At 48.2% G+C, this 15,202-nt stretch overlaps 7 protein-coding genes across 7 annotated transcripts; 5 read left to right on the top strand and 2 right to left on the bottom strand.

Annotated features, from left to right (window-relative positions):
• Nucleotides 1-311: 311 nt before the first annotated feature.
• On the top strand, nt 312-1,411 carry J7337_003907 (uncharacterized protein; the record flags this gene model as incomplete). The annotated part of the gene is made up of 4 exons (XM_044821615.1): nt 312-359; nt 410-760; nt 808-1,081; nt 1,131-1,411. The coding sequence occupies 4 exons, from the start codon at nt 312-314 to the stop codon at nt 1,409-1,411; spliced, it is 954 nt and encodes a 317-aa protein (XP_044682948.1).
• Nucleotides 1,412-1,599: 188 nt separating this feature from the next.
• J7337_003906 (uncharacterized protein) lies at nt 1,600-3,534 on the bottom strand (the record flags this gene model as incomplete). The annotated part of the gene is made up of 2 exons (XM_044821614.1): nt 1,600-3,347; nt 3,405-3,534. The coding sequence occupies 2 exons, from the start codon at nt 3,532-3,534 to the stop codon at nt 1,600-1,602; spliced, it is 1,878 nt and encodes a 625-aa protein (XP_044682947.1).
• A 1,645-nt stretch (nt 3,535-5,179) lies between these two features.
• On the top strand, nt 5,180-5,626 carry J7337_003905 (uncharacterized protein; the record flags this gene model as incomplete). Its single annotated transcript, XM_044821613.1, has 2 exons — nt 5,180-5,279; nt 5,427-5,626. The coding sequence occupies 2 exons, from the start codon at nt 5,180-5,182 to the stop codon at nt 5,624-5,626; spliced, it is 300 nt and encodes a 99-aa protein (XP_044682946.1).
• Nucleotides 5,627-6,138: 512 nt separating this feature from the next.
• J7337_003904 (uncharacterized protein) lies at nt 6,139-6,834 on the top strand (the record flags this gene model as incomplete). The annotated part of the gene is made up of 2 exons (XM_044821612.1): nt 6,139-6,331; nt 6,533-6,834. The coding sequence occupies 2 exons, from the start codon at nt 6,139-6,141 to the stop codon at nt 6,832-6,834; spliced, it is 495 nt and encodes a 164-aa protein (XP_044682945.1).
• Nucleotides 6,835-7,625: 791 nt separating this feature from the next.
• J7337_003903 (uncharacterized protein) lies at nt 7,626-8,150 on the bottom strand (the record flags this gene model as incomplete). The annotated part of the gene is made up of 1 exon (XM_044821611.1): nt 7,626-8,150. The coding sequence occupies one exon, from the start codon at nt 8,148-8,150 to the stop codon at nt 7,626-7,628; it is 525 nt and encodes a 174-aa protein (XP_044682944.1).
• Nucleotides 8,151-8,955: 805 nt separating this feature from the next.
• Nucleotides 8,956-9,984, top strand: J7337_003902 (uncharacterized protein; the record flags this gene model as incomplete). Its single annotated transcript, XM_044821610.1, has 1 exon — nt 8,956-9,984. The coding sequence occupies one exon, from the start codon at nt 8,956-8,958 to the stop codon at nt 9,982-9,984; it is 1,029 nt and encodes a 342-aa protein (XP_044682943.1).
• A 3,418-nt stretch (nt 9,985-13,402) lies between these two features.
• On the top strand, nt 13,403-14,311 carry J7337_003901 (uncharacterized protein; the record flags this gene model as incomplete). Its single annotated transcript, XM_044821609.1, has 4 exons — nt 13,403-13,588; nt 13,643-13,801; nt 13,855-14,225; nt 14,275-14,311. The coding sequence occupies 4 exons, from the start codon at nt 13,403-13,405 to the stop codon at nt 14,309-14,311; spliced, it is 753 nt and encodes a 250-aa protein (XP_044682942.1).
• Between the last annotated feature and the right edge of the window lie 891 nt (nt 14,312-15,202).

Raw genomic sequence — 15,202 nt, 5'->3', positions numbered from 1 at the left:
TGTCATAGAGGAGGCTTCATGCTAGGACAAGTAGAGGCTGCATGTGCCAGCAAGGGTACTAGACAAGACTACCATAACAGTACGATCAGATAAGATAATCTATCAAATGACCAAAGATCTCGGATCCTTAGGATGATCAGTAGCTGAACTAGTCCTGCGTCTCCAACGCTGGGGGCAAGGATCAGCAAAAACGACTCCGAGTTCGCCCTCGTAAAGCTTTCAGCGCAGTTATTTAAACACAGCTCTCACCTTCGTACATCTATAAAGTTTTTTTTTTAAAAAAAAACTATCATTTCTATTGCATAATTAAAATGGCCGAATATAGACATTATGCAACACCACATCCCGAATGGGTCGATGTACGCTAAGTCATGTGCAAACTTCATGATATTGCTACTGACCCCATCAGTTCCCAAACAATCTCCCCCCAGGCACAAAACGAAGCTTGGGCATGACCAGAGATCATGATCCGATTATTCCACAGGAAGGTCTCGATATCTACGAAATAAACGTCCCTGTGCGTGATAAAACGTCTATCACGCTGCGCATCTACCGTCAAACCGCTCGCAACGATGCCCTTCCTCTGTTTCTATACATGCATGGCGGTGGATATGTCACAGGTGGTCTTGAAACAGACGACGTAACATGCAGAGCACTTGCGTCGGAAATTCCAGTCGTTGTTGCCAGTGTCGAGTATCGGCTTGCGCCTGAGCACAAGTTTCCCATTGGCTTTGAAGATAGCTTCGACGTCGTTCGTTGGGTAAGATACATCGCCGCCAAACTACCACAAGCTGACATTCTGTACAGGCTGCATCGCCAGAAGGCCAGGGGAAACTCAGCACGGACTTATCCAAGGGCTTTATTCTCGGTGGCACATCTGCTGGCGCCAACTTCACTGCCGGCATATCGCACTTAGCTCGCGATGAAGGCCTCTCTCCAAGAATCACTGGTGTTGTGTTTCTCGCTGGGAGCTTCTGTCATCCAGACGTGAGACCGGAGAAGTATCTGGATCGTATTCTAAGCGTGGACGAGATCAATGATGCACCTGGCCTCACACGAAAGTCAATTGACTACTTCGCGGGTACACTTTCTCCAACAAAAGTGTCAACTCAGTGCTGATCATGCAACAGGATTATACGGTGCTCCTCCAATAGACAAGCGGCTGTCCCCTCTTCTGTTCGATTCCCACGCTGGTATAGCAGAGAAAGCATACTTTGCAATCTGCGGTTGGGATCCACGACGGGACGAGGCTATTCTTCTCGATCAACTGCTCCAAGAAGCCGGGCTGTCAACCAAATCACACATCTATTCAGGGCTACCTCATGGCTTCTGGACGACTTGCCCTGACTTGCCTGTTTCCAAGGAGTGGCTGCAGGATCTCCTTCAGGGTGTGCGCTGGTTGTTGCAGTAAAGGTAAGCCGAAAGGATAACGAGGACGACGGTGGGCAAAGGACGAAACACACTCAATTTGTTCCAAATCAGCTAATCAGTACCGTCATACATTCTGCCCTTCCATTACCTTCCAGCGTACCCTTTGACAGTTCTCAAAACATGCCCATTATGCTTTTCTATAATTTCCGAAACAAAGATCATGATGCCCTACATTTTGAGCTTCTCCATTTCCTCGGAGAGGATGCCCTCCTCCACAACCTTGACCTTAACCTTCATTCCCCAAGGCTCATCATCACCAATCCAGTTCTTCTTCTTTCCAATCTTTTCCACATCACTAGCTGCTTCCTTGACAGTCTCCTTTGTTCTTGCTGGGTCATCGTTTGTCTTCTGTACCGAGATTGTGAGCAGAAGACCTTCCTTATTTTTCTTCTTGCCCAAGGTGTACGACCACTGAGACGTGAACACGACGCGTGGCTTCGATTTGTGGATCTTACCGGCTGGGTAGAGCGCGGTGATGAGTTGTCCGACCCTGCCGATGTATGATGCCCACCAGACTTCCTCAGGTGTGAGCATGTCACGAAGTGACTCGCGGAACTCCAGCTCACGAGGAGGAAGTTCACCGCCATATCTGGACTCGAGCATCAAGGCCAACCTTGCTCGATCTTGGTGCGAAACACCATGAATTGCAGACATGTTTCCGACACTGGTTGAGTACAGAGCCGTTGTTGAGGCCGTCTCCTTACTCATGAACATGTGCAGATACATCGCATTGGCGAATGAGTCAACAACAGGCTCGCCGAACTCCTCTGGGAATTCCTTCTTCTTAGAAGGTTTCGGGATTGCGTTCTTGAGCAACTGCTGAATGAGATGTCGCGAACCCGGGGCAAAGTAGCCTGTGGCGACCTCCAACGGAGACTGAGCTCGAATAGATGGTGAAAGCTGGCGGAAGAGGAAGCCTTCTCTGACACCGCCCTGGCAAAAGTGTGCCTCTCTAATACCTCCAGGGATGGACTCTGAAAGAACATTGACAAGGAACGCGACCGCTGGAACCTGAGATCTTCGACGATCGGAAACACGGAAAATGTCTTTCGCGGCATGGGCGACATGCTTGAGAGCCTCGGTATCCTCAAACTGCTTGCGCTTGGCAGTATATCCATTGATAATGGAAATGGGATAGTAACTGCCGTCAGTCTGGTTCAGGTACAGGAGCAGATATCCCCATCCTCTGAAACCACCTCCGGAGAGATAAATACGGTACCCGCCTTCCTTCTCAGCCTTCTCGGTCATCTCGGCGGGGATCTGCAGATTGTTGTATGCGTCCTTGAAGTTGGCAATCATTTCCTTCTCAAAAGCCTTAACAGCTGCATCGGCTTCATCCTTCTTCTTACCGTCACGAAGGTCGTGGAGCTTCTTGGTCAAAGCAGCAGCTCCATATGGGAAACTGAAGCTGCCTTTGGGACTCATGCGAACCTGACCGCCCGAGCTGAGCATCCAGGTAATCTGGGTGCTGCCACCGCCAAGGTCCATAACCAGGCCTTCCATGTCAGAGAAACCACTGGCGATGCCAAGGGCACCGATCTGGCCCTCTTCCTCTTTGGGTAGAAGCTCAACTGTCAGGCCAGTCTTATCTTTAATAGCAGCCAAGAACTGCTTCGAATTGAGGGCAGCGCGGGTGGCTTCAGTCGCGATGACATGGATATTCTCCTTCTTACATCGGAAGTCGCCACAAACAACAACGAACCGACTCAAGACTGAAACGACAGACTCAATGATATCGTCGGGGATGGGAATCTGATCTCCAGTCTCGGGATCATATTGAGAGTCGTACAGAGAAATTGAGGCGCGATACTGGTAAACGGTAGGAAGCATACGAGCCAATGGGTTCGAAAGGTCGGAAATTGAGAGACGAATTCCGTTGCTGGTGATGGCATCACTTGTCAGTCTCTTTGTTGCAGCTGATGAGTTGTCTCTATTTTCTCACCTGCCCATGTCAACAACACCGACTAGCTTACCCTCATGGCCCTGCCACGGGGGATGACCGCCCTGAAGATGCGCATACGGAGGCTGCGCATCCTCATCATCGCTGCTCTCATGGCCAAACTCGGCGATTGGGTCGATGACTTCAAAGTCGGAGAAATCCATCACGGGCTGGCTGTCTTTGTTTGTTGTGGAGGTGAAGATGCCCGCCTGTCGTTGATGACGTTGGCATGGAGGTGAAATGCAGAGCTCCCCAGTATTTAAGGTGGTCGGGGCCCTCTATTTCAGGGAGCTTCCCGTCGTCAGAAGGGAAGCTAACGCCCTGCGGCGGGTTTCAGCTGTGATAAGATTGCCCTGACGTACGCCAACCTTAAATGAGCTTGTCCGGAAATCGAGCCAGTTACCGTTGAGCAGCGACGCCAATGGCAGCACAAGCTACGTGATTGAATCAAGTCATTGGCCAGGGTAGAGATCAGCACGAGATGGAAGACCTTATCTCGACGGATTGTGATCTTGACCGTTGTTCAATCAACGACTCTACAAACGGTGAGGCAACAAGGTTAATAGGCACAGAATTAAGCCTCAAAATTCAGTTGCTTTGTATGAACAACATCAATTGCTGAAAACAGCATTGAACTATCACCATCTATAACAGAACCAGTTATACACTTAGGGTCTGCATCCTAAAGTCACAAAATATTTAGTTAAATTTATCCTAAACTTGGAAGTTTCTTTGACAAGTTTATTTAATCCCATGAATACCGTGGTTTCCAGTTCTTTTGTTCCCCAACGACAGCAAAACAACGTACTTATGTTTATATATCGTATAGAGGGAGGGCTCCTACTTTGCGACAAGCTCTTTGACGGTCGTCAGTGTAGGTCACGAAAGATTCGAGGCAGCTGCGGATGACAAGCAGAACAGGACAAAAGTCGACGGAGCATACCGACATTCCTTCGGCAGCGAATGCTTGTTGATCCGAGGATGTTGGGGTTCATTCGCTCGACAGTCAGGAGTGTCGAGTGAGAGTCTTCACTTGGCCCGAAACCAGCTCTGAGAGAAACTCGATCAATGCGATTTTATTGAGGCTAGCTATCACGACAAACCTGAGGGCGTGGCGTGGAAGCTGATCCTCCTTGTCTTTCCTGGGTCACGTTGTCGACGACTTTGCATATAGTTGTATACACGACAGAAACAGGGGCGTATTCAGGGGATTTGCGAGAGGAATGGGTCAATATCAGTCACAAGTTGGTGCTTTTGCTTCTTCATCGGCGATTGATGATTCAAATTCGAAGAATGCATTCTCGCTAGAAGTTGTGTCTCGATAATGAACTTGTAGGCTGGGCTGTCCAGCTTGTACAGTGTGCTTAAACATCCTAGGCTTCTCAGATCCCAAATGAAATGTTGCTCAGATGAGGTGGCGTCTTTCCATTTTCTCCAGCTTATAAGACAGTCCATAAGCAATGCTAGTCTTCGTCAACTCGTCCCCTTTTTGGACTACGACTCGACATAATTGTGAGGGGCGGCAACATCTGGTCCTTCTATCGAGAATCCTGGGATATTCCAGTAGCAGCGCATCTGTGCCCCCGGCATGATTGCTCCCTCGAAGAAAAGAGGCTCAGTCCCCACAGTGAACGTGTGATCTTTTCCTGTGGGATAGTGATGCTTTGTCTTTATAGTCAAATACTTTGTTTCTTTTTAACAATTAATATAAAGGGGTGATTCTAATTTACTGAGCAAGCATTATGCATGGCCACTTAATTTGACTGTAATTCACTATCATCAGGTGCTCGTCGTTATATAAATATTAACATGATCGGATTTCATTATATGCTCTTTTGCGTTTTCCTTCCCTCCTCATCATCATTTCCTCCTCCTTCTTCAACTCAACCAGATCTAACGGCAAAAACTAGTACGACCTGCCAACTATTTACGCTGTCTGTCAAGCCTTGGATTTAACTCGACTTCCAAAGACCACTTCTCTCTTCACTGACTTTATAGAGTGGTGAAGGCGTCGTTCAGTCTCGCGAAGAGTCTGACATAACGGCGTAACCTATAGACGACGACGTGGGGAACTCTACACAAGACCCTGCAGATGGCAGTAATGATCACGTTGATGCGCCTGCGAACGGCGATGGAAAAGACATCGAGGATGAAGAAGATGACTACTACGGTGAAGAAAGCATCGTCGCATACCTCAATGCCCTTAACCATATGATTGTGAGTTCACCTCGTGGCGCCATTATCGACTCTGACTAATTGTGAGTTCGCAATAGATCGCCAAAAACGAAGCGCCACGCCCAGGCCGTATACCCGGCCTCAAGTATGGCAATACACTGTTTGATCACCAGAAGCATGCTGTGGGAGCCACAATGCAATCGCTCGCTGGCCCTCTCAAGGGCATGATATTGGGAGACTCTCCCATGCTGTAGCCAGTGGATGGCCGAGATTGATGCCTTCTTTGATGCGGTACGACTGGCAGACAAATATCAGCGAAGGGTATCGGTCATTGTGATGCAAAGCGTGAGACATGCCCATAAGCCTACCGTTTGCCTTCTGAAGAATCATTTTCCCCCTTCAACCTGTGGTAGTACAGGGTCGCAATCACCTCTCATTCATATCATTCTGAGGAGTTGAACCGTGTCGCAAGGTTCCAGGATGCCATCAAAGACTACAGTGCGGATCTGGCGTTCCTCTTCCCAAAGAGACCGAAGCTGTTCCGCCATTCTGGCGGCCTGGAGTCCGAGCCATGAAAGCCGATCGGGAAATGCATGATCATTGACGAGGCTCATATCATCAAGAACCGCAACACTCGCGCATTTGCTGCCGCCGCTGCACTCGGTGGGCAATTCGAAGGTTGTCTAGCCTTGACAGGCACGCCCCTGGACAACACATGGGAGGACGAACATGCCCTGCTGAGCCTGCTCAAAGGGCATCCCATCGCCGACTTCAATATCTTTCTGAGTACATTCAAAGAGCTTGGGAAGAACGCGCCTCGATATTCCACCGGGAGACATATGATCCGGTAGGTCCAGATGATCGACGCAGCCAGCTTATTGAACCCAATATCCACTATCCAAGATCGCCTTCCCCCTAGGACTGGCATTGTGCGACTCTTCGCCCTCGTTCCCAAAGACAGGTCAAATTGAAACAACTTCTCTACAGAATTCAAGCGGCTCATGATTATGGCGATGAAGAAAAATAAGAAATCGCAAGGTCGCAAGTCTCGTGGCAAGGCCTCTCGAGGCAAGAAGGATGATGGCACAGGTTGGCTGCACCTCATCGAGGCCCAGCAGCACGCCTACCATCCGATGCTAGTGCAGCTAAATCTGGCCCACACAGGTCTTACGGAATCAATGAGACAAGACGTGGGTGATGCCATTCCCGACGACATGGACGACCAAGCTCTTGAGCAGGTTGCCGAGTGGTGTCGGCAGCTGGAGCAAGGAGACAACTCGCTGTCATGACGTGTTGAGACGATACTCGATACAATGCAACAGCATCTCAATCTTCTTCTTGACGATTCATTTGTCGTTGTCGAGGAAAGCGTGTGGTTCCTGGACATCGTGGCAATTGCGCTCAAGAAGACCTACCATCCGGTCGCCCACGATGCATACAATGGGCGACTCGAGACAGTCCAGCGCCACCTAACCATCAGGAAGGTTGCCCAAGCTACGCCCCTACACAAACTACTGGCCAGTCGAGGTACCGGTGGTCAGGGACTTAACATGCAGTTTACAAATATTATTATAGATGCGGACCCAGGTGGAAGAAAGAGTGGGAGGAGTAAGCAGCTGAACGAGTTAACCGACCAAGACAACAGAAGCCTACCTTTATTCGCGAACTGGGAGCCCAGGACTGTGCTGTGGCAAAGTACGGGATGGAGATCCGAGACAAGAAGAACAGAGCGTTGGATGCTATCGGTATGCTATGACTGTGCAGGACTAAAGACGATGATGGTAAATTTTAGGGTGTTTTATCCTAAGGGAGGCCTAAATTATGACGACTTTCTCGAATTTTAGGGAATTTCATCTAACATTATGATCCTGATTTAACCGTGGTCGTCTTTCATATACAGAATTGTAGTCAGGGCATAACCACTCGTAGACTTCAGTGCGAATTTTCACGAGACAATGCTTCGTCGTCTTGCTGGCGAGCTCTTTACTTCATTTGCCGTGTAGCCTATACTATACCTTAACTTACCTGTCATGAACTCAAAGAAATGAGAGAGAAGGGCGACCTGCGCTATGTAGTCCTTTTATCGTCTAGGTGACCCGAGCCTAGACAAGCAATGCTTCTCTACCCAGTCGAACATCTGATCCCGGAAACCCTCATGCTCTTCCGCAATAGGCGATGCATCAGCATAGGGATCCTCCTCCACATCTTGAGCGATCTTCTTCGCCGTACCAGGAGGAACGACTCTCTGCAGCTCCAGATCCCAGAGCACTTTCACAACCCACCTTTGACTAAACCCACATGGAACTTTTTTAGCAGAAGCCTTTACCTGTCTTGCATTTCGCACTGAGATCTTGGAGGCGTAAGAAAAGCGGTCGACGTCCCAGCTTCTTCGCTCTCCACTCTCGATCACAAGTTCCCAGGGTCTGCGTCTCGAAGGACCACCTAAGGGATGGTAACATGTTGCGTACTCGGCGTCAGCATCGGTGAGCATGAGGATCCAGTGGTTTGGAAGGCCTTCCATAGGTTCCGTGCAAACTCCGACAGTCAGATGTAGATCGACGTCGGGCGAGGATCCCATACAACCAGAGAATCTTCGGAGAGGCATTTCCTGTTTTGTGTAATGGAGAGATGATGCTCGGTCGATGAGTTGTATGGTTATAGGTGATATCGTCGATCGGATGAGACTGATCTAAGGATGACAAGAGACAGGAGTTACAGTGAATGAGGGTTCGCTTTAAATATTTCATGCAGCTGTTCGACGGATTCTTTCCGTCTTGAACAATGATAATGCATCTTGGAACACTCAAGATGACTGAATGGGTGAGGTCTTCTAGCCTTGTTCAGTGTCCCTGCACTCATGCTGAATCTGAACACTCACCAAATACTTACCAAAGGCTTGTCCCTTATTTCTATACAATTAGCTGTGCTTCATTACCTTTCAGCGAACACAGAGGCCTGCAAAGGGCCTGGACATATATAGTGGCAATGTCCTCGAAATACAGCATTTCAGGGACAGTGCCCATTAGCTCGGAATATATGTCTTTAGCAACTGATCAATGGACTTCTTTTACCCTCTTCTTATCGTTCAGATGATCCATATGACCTGAGAGGTGGTCTAATGAAACCTCATTTAGCATCACCAGGTTGTTTCTGCGATTAAGCCTTAGACGAGAATTACTTGACAGCAATATTGTTTTAAACAACTTCACCAGTCAGATCAGTCTTTTGAATAGATATTAAGTAATCTTTATTCTGCAATAATAAGCAATTTTCTTTGACTAGATGATGTTATTCCCGACTAAGGACTCGTGCTCATCAAAGGGCGTCTTGACAATCCACTAGTTTTCTCTTTTCTTTAGTTAGACAGAGTGGGCACAAACTCAACCTCAACACAACAACCAAACATAAAAATGCCGTCCAAAATTCTCATTCTTGACGGTGGTCTCGGTACCTCTCTCGAGTCCAAGTACTCTATCACTTTCTCCCGTTCAACGCCGCTCTGGTCCTCTCATTTGCTTGTTTCTGACCAATCCACTCTCCAATCATGTCAGAGCGATTTCGGAGCTGTCCCAGTTGACGTGCTCCTCACAGCGACATATCAAGTTTCGCTTCATGGTTTCGCCGACACCCGCACTGAGGATTTCCCTGAGGGAATTCCTCGCGAAACTGTTCCTCGGTTCTTGGATGATGCTGTTAGTATTGCTCAGCGTGCTGCGGGGGACAAGGGCTGTGTTGCGTTGAGCATTGGACCTTATGGAGCTTGCATGATTCCAGGTCAGGAGTATAGCGGGAAATACGATGCTGAGCACAACTCCCTGGCTGATTTGGAGGCATGGCACCGTGAGCGATTGGGCGTCTTCGTTGAGGTTTCTGATATACAGAAGCGAGTGGGTTATGTTGCCCTTGAGACTATTCCCCGCGTTGACGAGATTATTGCCATGCGCAAAGCTCTCGCTGCGACACCAACACTATCTGACCTTCCTTACTGGACTGCGTGTCTGTCACCTGAGAAAGACGTCAAAATGCCCGATGGCAACACCATTGAGGCCGCTGTGGAGGCCATGCTGGATCCCGAGGTCTCATCCAAGTTGCCGTGGGGTATCGGTATCAACTGCACCAAGGTCGATAAGCTTGACCAGCTCCTTCAAATCTTTGAGCGCACGGTCTCAGGCTTGATCGAGAGCGGCAAGATTACTGAATGGCCTGCTCTAGTGCTGTACCCTGACGGGACAAATGGAGAGGTTTACAACACAACCACACAAAAGTGGGAGGTGCCAGACGGCATTGATACCCACAGGCGCTCCTCTTGGGAAAGCCAACTCGAGACTGTTGTGAAGTCTACGGAGGATAGAGGAAAGTGGCCTACCATCTTAGTCGGTGGATGCTGTAGGGCCGGGAGCGAAGATATCAAGAAACTTCGCGGTTGTCTTGTGAAATAGAAGCTTCTATCAATTCCATGAGACAAAATTAAGATAGATTATATGTCTAACGAAACAAAAATATGAAAGATGTCAACTCACAGTACAAAAGAGTCTACAATAGGCAGAGACAAGTGATGATTTCTATCCTAAGTGATGAGGATTTATATAAACTTGGGCAAATTTAGGATAGACTTAGGGTGCCTTCAAAATGGCTATTTCAGTGGCTCTTCAAGAGGCTATGACTATCTATCAGAACATTAAGCTACCTAGGTATAGATGTGGCAGTCACTTGTGCGTGACCTGGCAGAGCACAGTTTTGCAGTTTCGTCTGAACTTTTGTATTAAATTACCCCTCACTGATCTCTTGCTCCTGTTGCTATATCTTCTTCATGTTTACACCTGGCCCCTTCGTTGACACAGCTACCCAGCCAGGTCCTCGTTCTCTTCACACGGCCACTTCAAGAAGTGAGAAACATGGCACTTGGTAAGCCTAGTCTTTTCCAATTGCATAAAGTCTCTTTCTCCTTTCATTCCTTCGCACTGCCTGACATATATCTCAGACTTGTGCGCCCGTCATTCTGTAAAAAGGAGAAAGCATGAATCCTAAACTCCGCACCTGAAAAGCATCAAATAGGCCATCATGGATCTCCATCACAGCGTAAGCATTCTCGACTATCCGGCACCGATGAAACTTCTCTGACCCTATAACGTAGCCGGCTCGGAAGCGATCCGAGTCCTTCCATGCTACTTCTCAATACACCGCCCAATTTGCTGATGCAGTGCATGCGGAAACCATCCCAATGGATATCGACCACTCAAGGCCTGCAGCTCTGATTCTACTATTTCGGTGTCTTGCTCAGGCGTTACTACAGCAGACGCGGGTGTTCTGCATCACGAAGAGAACCACATCTAGCCCGAGGAACGCAGGGTCCAAGTCTACACTCGCTCGACCATGCCAGCTCCAAACACCAAAGACACGACCACAAATGACTTGTTCGCTTACGGTATGCCTAAATTATGCGGTGAATACCTTTGCCGCTATGTGAAGGGATTGGAAAAGGGCACAAATCAACCCCCCTTTGCTCGAACTGCCTCGAAAACTAACGAGTCCGTTCACGAACTATCACTTTATTGTGCCGCGTTCTTCTCCCTCAACAGATCACAAATGCCCCAAATTCACGCGAGAGCTGTTATTCTATTGGCAAAAGAGAGTTGTATCAGATCAGAATCACTCAACATCTGGAAGGAGATTGATTATCCTCACGGTGCCAAGACCAACGCGGAATTCCATTTTTACTTCTAGGTGAAAGAACTGGTTGCACTCGCGGACAAGATGAAACTTCAGATACACATGCATCTTCCCTGGAGAGACTTCATCGGACTTGCAAAGGCGACGGCTCCTTTGCGAGATGCCGGCTTTGAACTTTCGGTTACGTTGAACGAGGAGGAGTGGTCAGACATACCTTCGCAGTATCGAGATTTTCACAAGGCACTGGCAACCAAAGCTATCACTGGGACTCAGCTGGACGCCGCCAATCTCCGTTTCCAGCAAGCCATGCCAGAGTTTATTGCGGATCAGTTGACTGCTCACGGTACCCGTGGATTTCGTCCCAACAAAAGGCGATGGCATTCTTCTCTCGCTAATATACTCTAAGGATATCATAAGATATCCTTAGTTTATGATGAGTTCATCACCAGGATGTCGAGTTGCTACCAATGGAATGGTCTGGGCGTCATATGAGTGCTTTGCATGGATGCGAGTCTGATAGATTAGTTGCAAGGAAATTAACTCACCGTTTCAGGTGCAATGAAAGGCTCTTTCAGTTAACTCCTTGCTATGATGCTATTCATATATCCGAACCTCTATGTAGCTTTCTTTGTATCCAGCTCAACTACCCAAGCTTTGATCACGGCCAATATCCCAACTTACTGATATCGGCACTTAACACTCTTCCCTGCATCATCTCAGCCATAACTTTCGCTGTTCCTAGCGACAAGCTGATCCCCCATGGCCCATGCCCTGTCGCTACATAGACGCCACCATCGCTTCCTTTCCGTGTCCTGTAGCCTTGCCGTAGATCTACATCCTCTATTCGTGTGATGTAGGGTGTTCCTCGTTCCGAGACAGGTCTAAAGCATAAGCCTGTCCGTAAAACCTCCAGCTCACCACCATCAGTTTTTATGATCTGCCTCCCCAGGTTCTTCAACTTCTCAAGTGGCGCATCCATGGGTTTCGCACCTGTTGCTAACTGTGGCAGTCGGAGAGATGTGTTCACGCCACCGAGCCAGATATGTCCATTTGGTCGAGCATAAATCTCTGGTGAGAAATCTTCCATGCTTGTATATACAGAGTGGTACGTATCGCCGATATCTGAGGGATTTCGTACAACGAGTGAGTGTCCTGCGAGCGGCACCACGGGTATGTGGATAGATGATCCGGGAAACATGGACTCCAAAACACTCGGGGTCCACGCTCCGGTACATACAAGTATTCGCGTAGCTGGGATATGTGTCTCTGAGGAGCAGTCTGTGTAACCGATGCGGACATATGATAACTCATCATGGCAGTCGGCGCCTACATTTAGAATGACGGCAGGGTTATGTATCCGTACACCCGCTGCTCGGCATCTTTCCAGGAGAAACTGACATAGTCTTAGAGGGTCTCTATAGACATGATTTGTTAGAGCATATCCGTCCCAAATGACAGTAACTTACAGAACAGCTGTCCCTTCACCATTATCAACCAAGCTGAGAGCATCACCCTTGATACGCCTCAGCCAAGGTGGGCTATTCCTGTCCTTAACCTCTCCTCTCTCCTCTATTACATCCGCACGACTCCCTCCCTCACGTAACCAGTCCTGACCTGTCGAGCCCTTGGATTTTTTTCTCGGTAGCTCATAGTTCACAGTCACAGACTTGGCATACAACCATTTCTCCCTCCCATTAAACTGCTTTGCCAATTTCTCATGTTCGCCAAAACTCAGTGCTCCTAAAGACGCAAGATCTTGATGGAACCAGTCCCTCGCCAGAAATCCACCAGCGTAGCCTGATGCTGAGGCGAATAGCATTGCCGACGAGTCAACAAGGTGGATGCTTGAGCCTGGTTGATGTTCCGAGAGGTAATAAGCTGTCGCGATGCCGATTATACCACCTCCAACTATCACTGTCGAGGCCATTGGGATCAAGAATTATGATTAAAAATCTATTGTATAATTGATAAAACCGAACAAGATCTCAGCTGATGCAGGCGGGCTATTACCAAGAAAGAACCGATGACGTGAGTGACGATGATACAGGGTAGGCAGAATTGGAGCTCCAAAATTGACCCCACCATCACTCATCACGAAACCCCCACTCTCTTGAGCTTCAAAAAGGTGCCAAGTTACGGATACTCACTGAAAAGCAACAATATCAGTTACACAGCATATTCCTCAACATGACCTCCAAAGTCTTCATTGTTACAGGCGCCAGTAAGGGTATTGGCGCCGCCATTACCCGTTATCTACTTAACCAATCCCACAAGGTTGTTATTACAGCTCGATCATCTGAACCATTGGAGTGGTTGAAGAAATCGCACCCTGAACAGGTCCAATTCATTGCTGGAGACGTTGTCGAACCTCAGGTGAGTAACCCAATTGAAAGCCTAGGATTTACGAGGCTGATATGTGCTTTCTAGCTGCCTTCAAAGCTTGTTGACCTTGCTGTATCCTCGTTCGGCAAGGTTGATGGCCTGGTTATCAACCATGGCATGTTGGCGCCCAAGAAGTTTGCAGACACCACGCTCGAAGAGTGGAAGAAGATTTATGACATCAACGTCTTCAGCGGTATTGCCTTGGTAAGGGGATCTTCGTCCAGTCCTTTTACGAGCATGAACACTGACAAAACTAGGCCCAAGCTGCGATCCAAGAGCTGCGCAAATCCAAAGGCTGCATTGTCTGGGTGTCGTCAGGAGCAGCAGCCAAGCAATATGCCGCCTGGTCAAGTTACGGTTCATCAAAGGCTGTCTACAATTCTGTCTCGGCTCACATTGCGCTCGAAGAGCCTGACATCACTAGCGTTGCTATTGCACCAGGTCGAGTCGACACTGAGATGCAAGGAGTACTGAGATCAGAAGGCCAATCATCAATGAACAAGGCACAATACGATTCCTTCGTCGAAGCGAAAGAAAAGGGTATCCTGCTCAAGCCCGAGCAGCCAGGGACTGTTATGGCAAAGTTTGTCGCAGACCCGCTCAAAGAGCTGAGCGGCAAATTCTTCTCGTACGTGTCACACAACATACTATGACATCAAAGACTAACAATTATGCAGATGGAACTCACCAGAGGTCGAAGCATACCAAGAATAGGTTTTAGCTTAGGGATGTTGGAAGTACCTGGATATCTCAAGCAGTGTTAGCTTAATGTCTTTGCATATAATTTTAAGTAGATAAAAGATAGAAAGACAAATGCAAGTCAGTCGAAAGATGAAAAGCTCTTAGTTTGCTCCACATGGACATTCGGATTTAGCATGGAATGTAAGTTTCTTCATCATAGCATTTGATGTTGGTAGTAGAAAGAAATACAAGTTTGTTCTTACCTGATGCTGATTTGTCGCATGTAACCGAGTCCAAAGACGTGATGTTCGTGGCAGCTGCCTCGTCGCATGTTAGTTCCACGTTCCAACATGTTATCTAAAGCAAGCGTGCAGTCGAATGCGCTCAGGCTATCGTTTTTATCCGTCATGAGAGTCGGTATTTGATAGTACCAGATAGCAAAGTGCATCACGGCGTATCGGAGGGGTGTAAAGATGCTGAAGGGAGTCTTACAGCATGGGTGAGAGAGTGCAGCCTAAACTTTGAGTTGATTAGCCCTTGATCGGGTTGCGATGTTCAAGCTATGAAACAAAGACGATTGGGATCAATCAGTTCTGTCCATTTGGCACAGGACGAAGTCAATCAGCACAGGAGGCTTGTCGAACCTCCTCAGCCTGGGGCGACAACATATCTCTTCATGCGAGTTGGTGGAGGGAGAACAAAGAGAGACTTACCCGAAGAATTCGCGGCTGCACTCGAGCGAAAGCAACGCATAAAGCGAGTATTTTTGAGGTATAGCAAGTTGGCAGGCGCTATTGGCGCCGCCTAGACAAAGCCGTTGCTCGATCTGAGCGTTGTGGCATGTTTGTAGAGAATGGAGGGAGAAAAGGAATGTGTTGATGAAGGAATAGGAAATTTTCAAAAGATGGAAGTTCTGAAATAGGT

This window comes from Fusarium musae, chromosome 3 (assembly GCF_019915245.1).
Source record: "Fusarium musae strain F31 chromosome 3, whole genome shotgun sequence".
Classification (NCBI taxonomy): domain Eukaryota; kingdom Fungi; phylum Ascomycota; class Sordariomycetes; order Hypocreales; family Nectriaceae; genus Fusarium; species Fusarium musae.
This window is presented reverse-complemented; position numbering and strand designations above follow the sequence as displayed.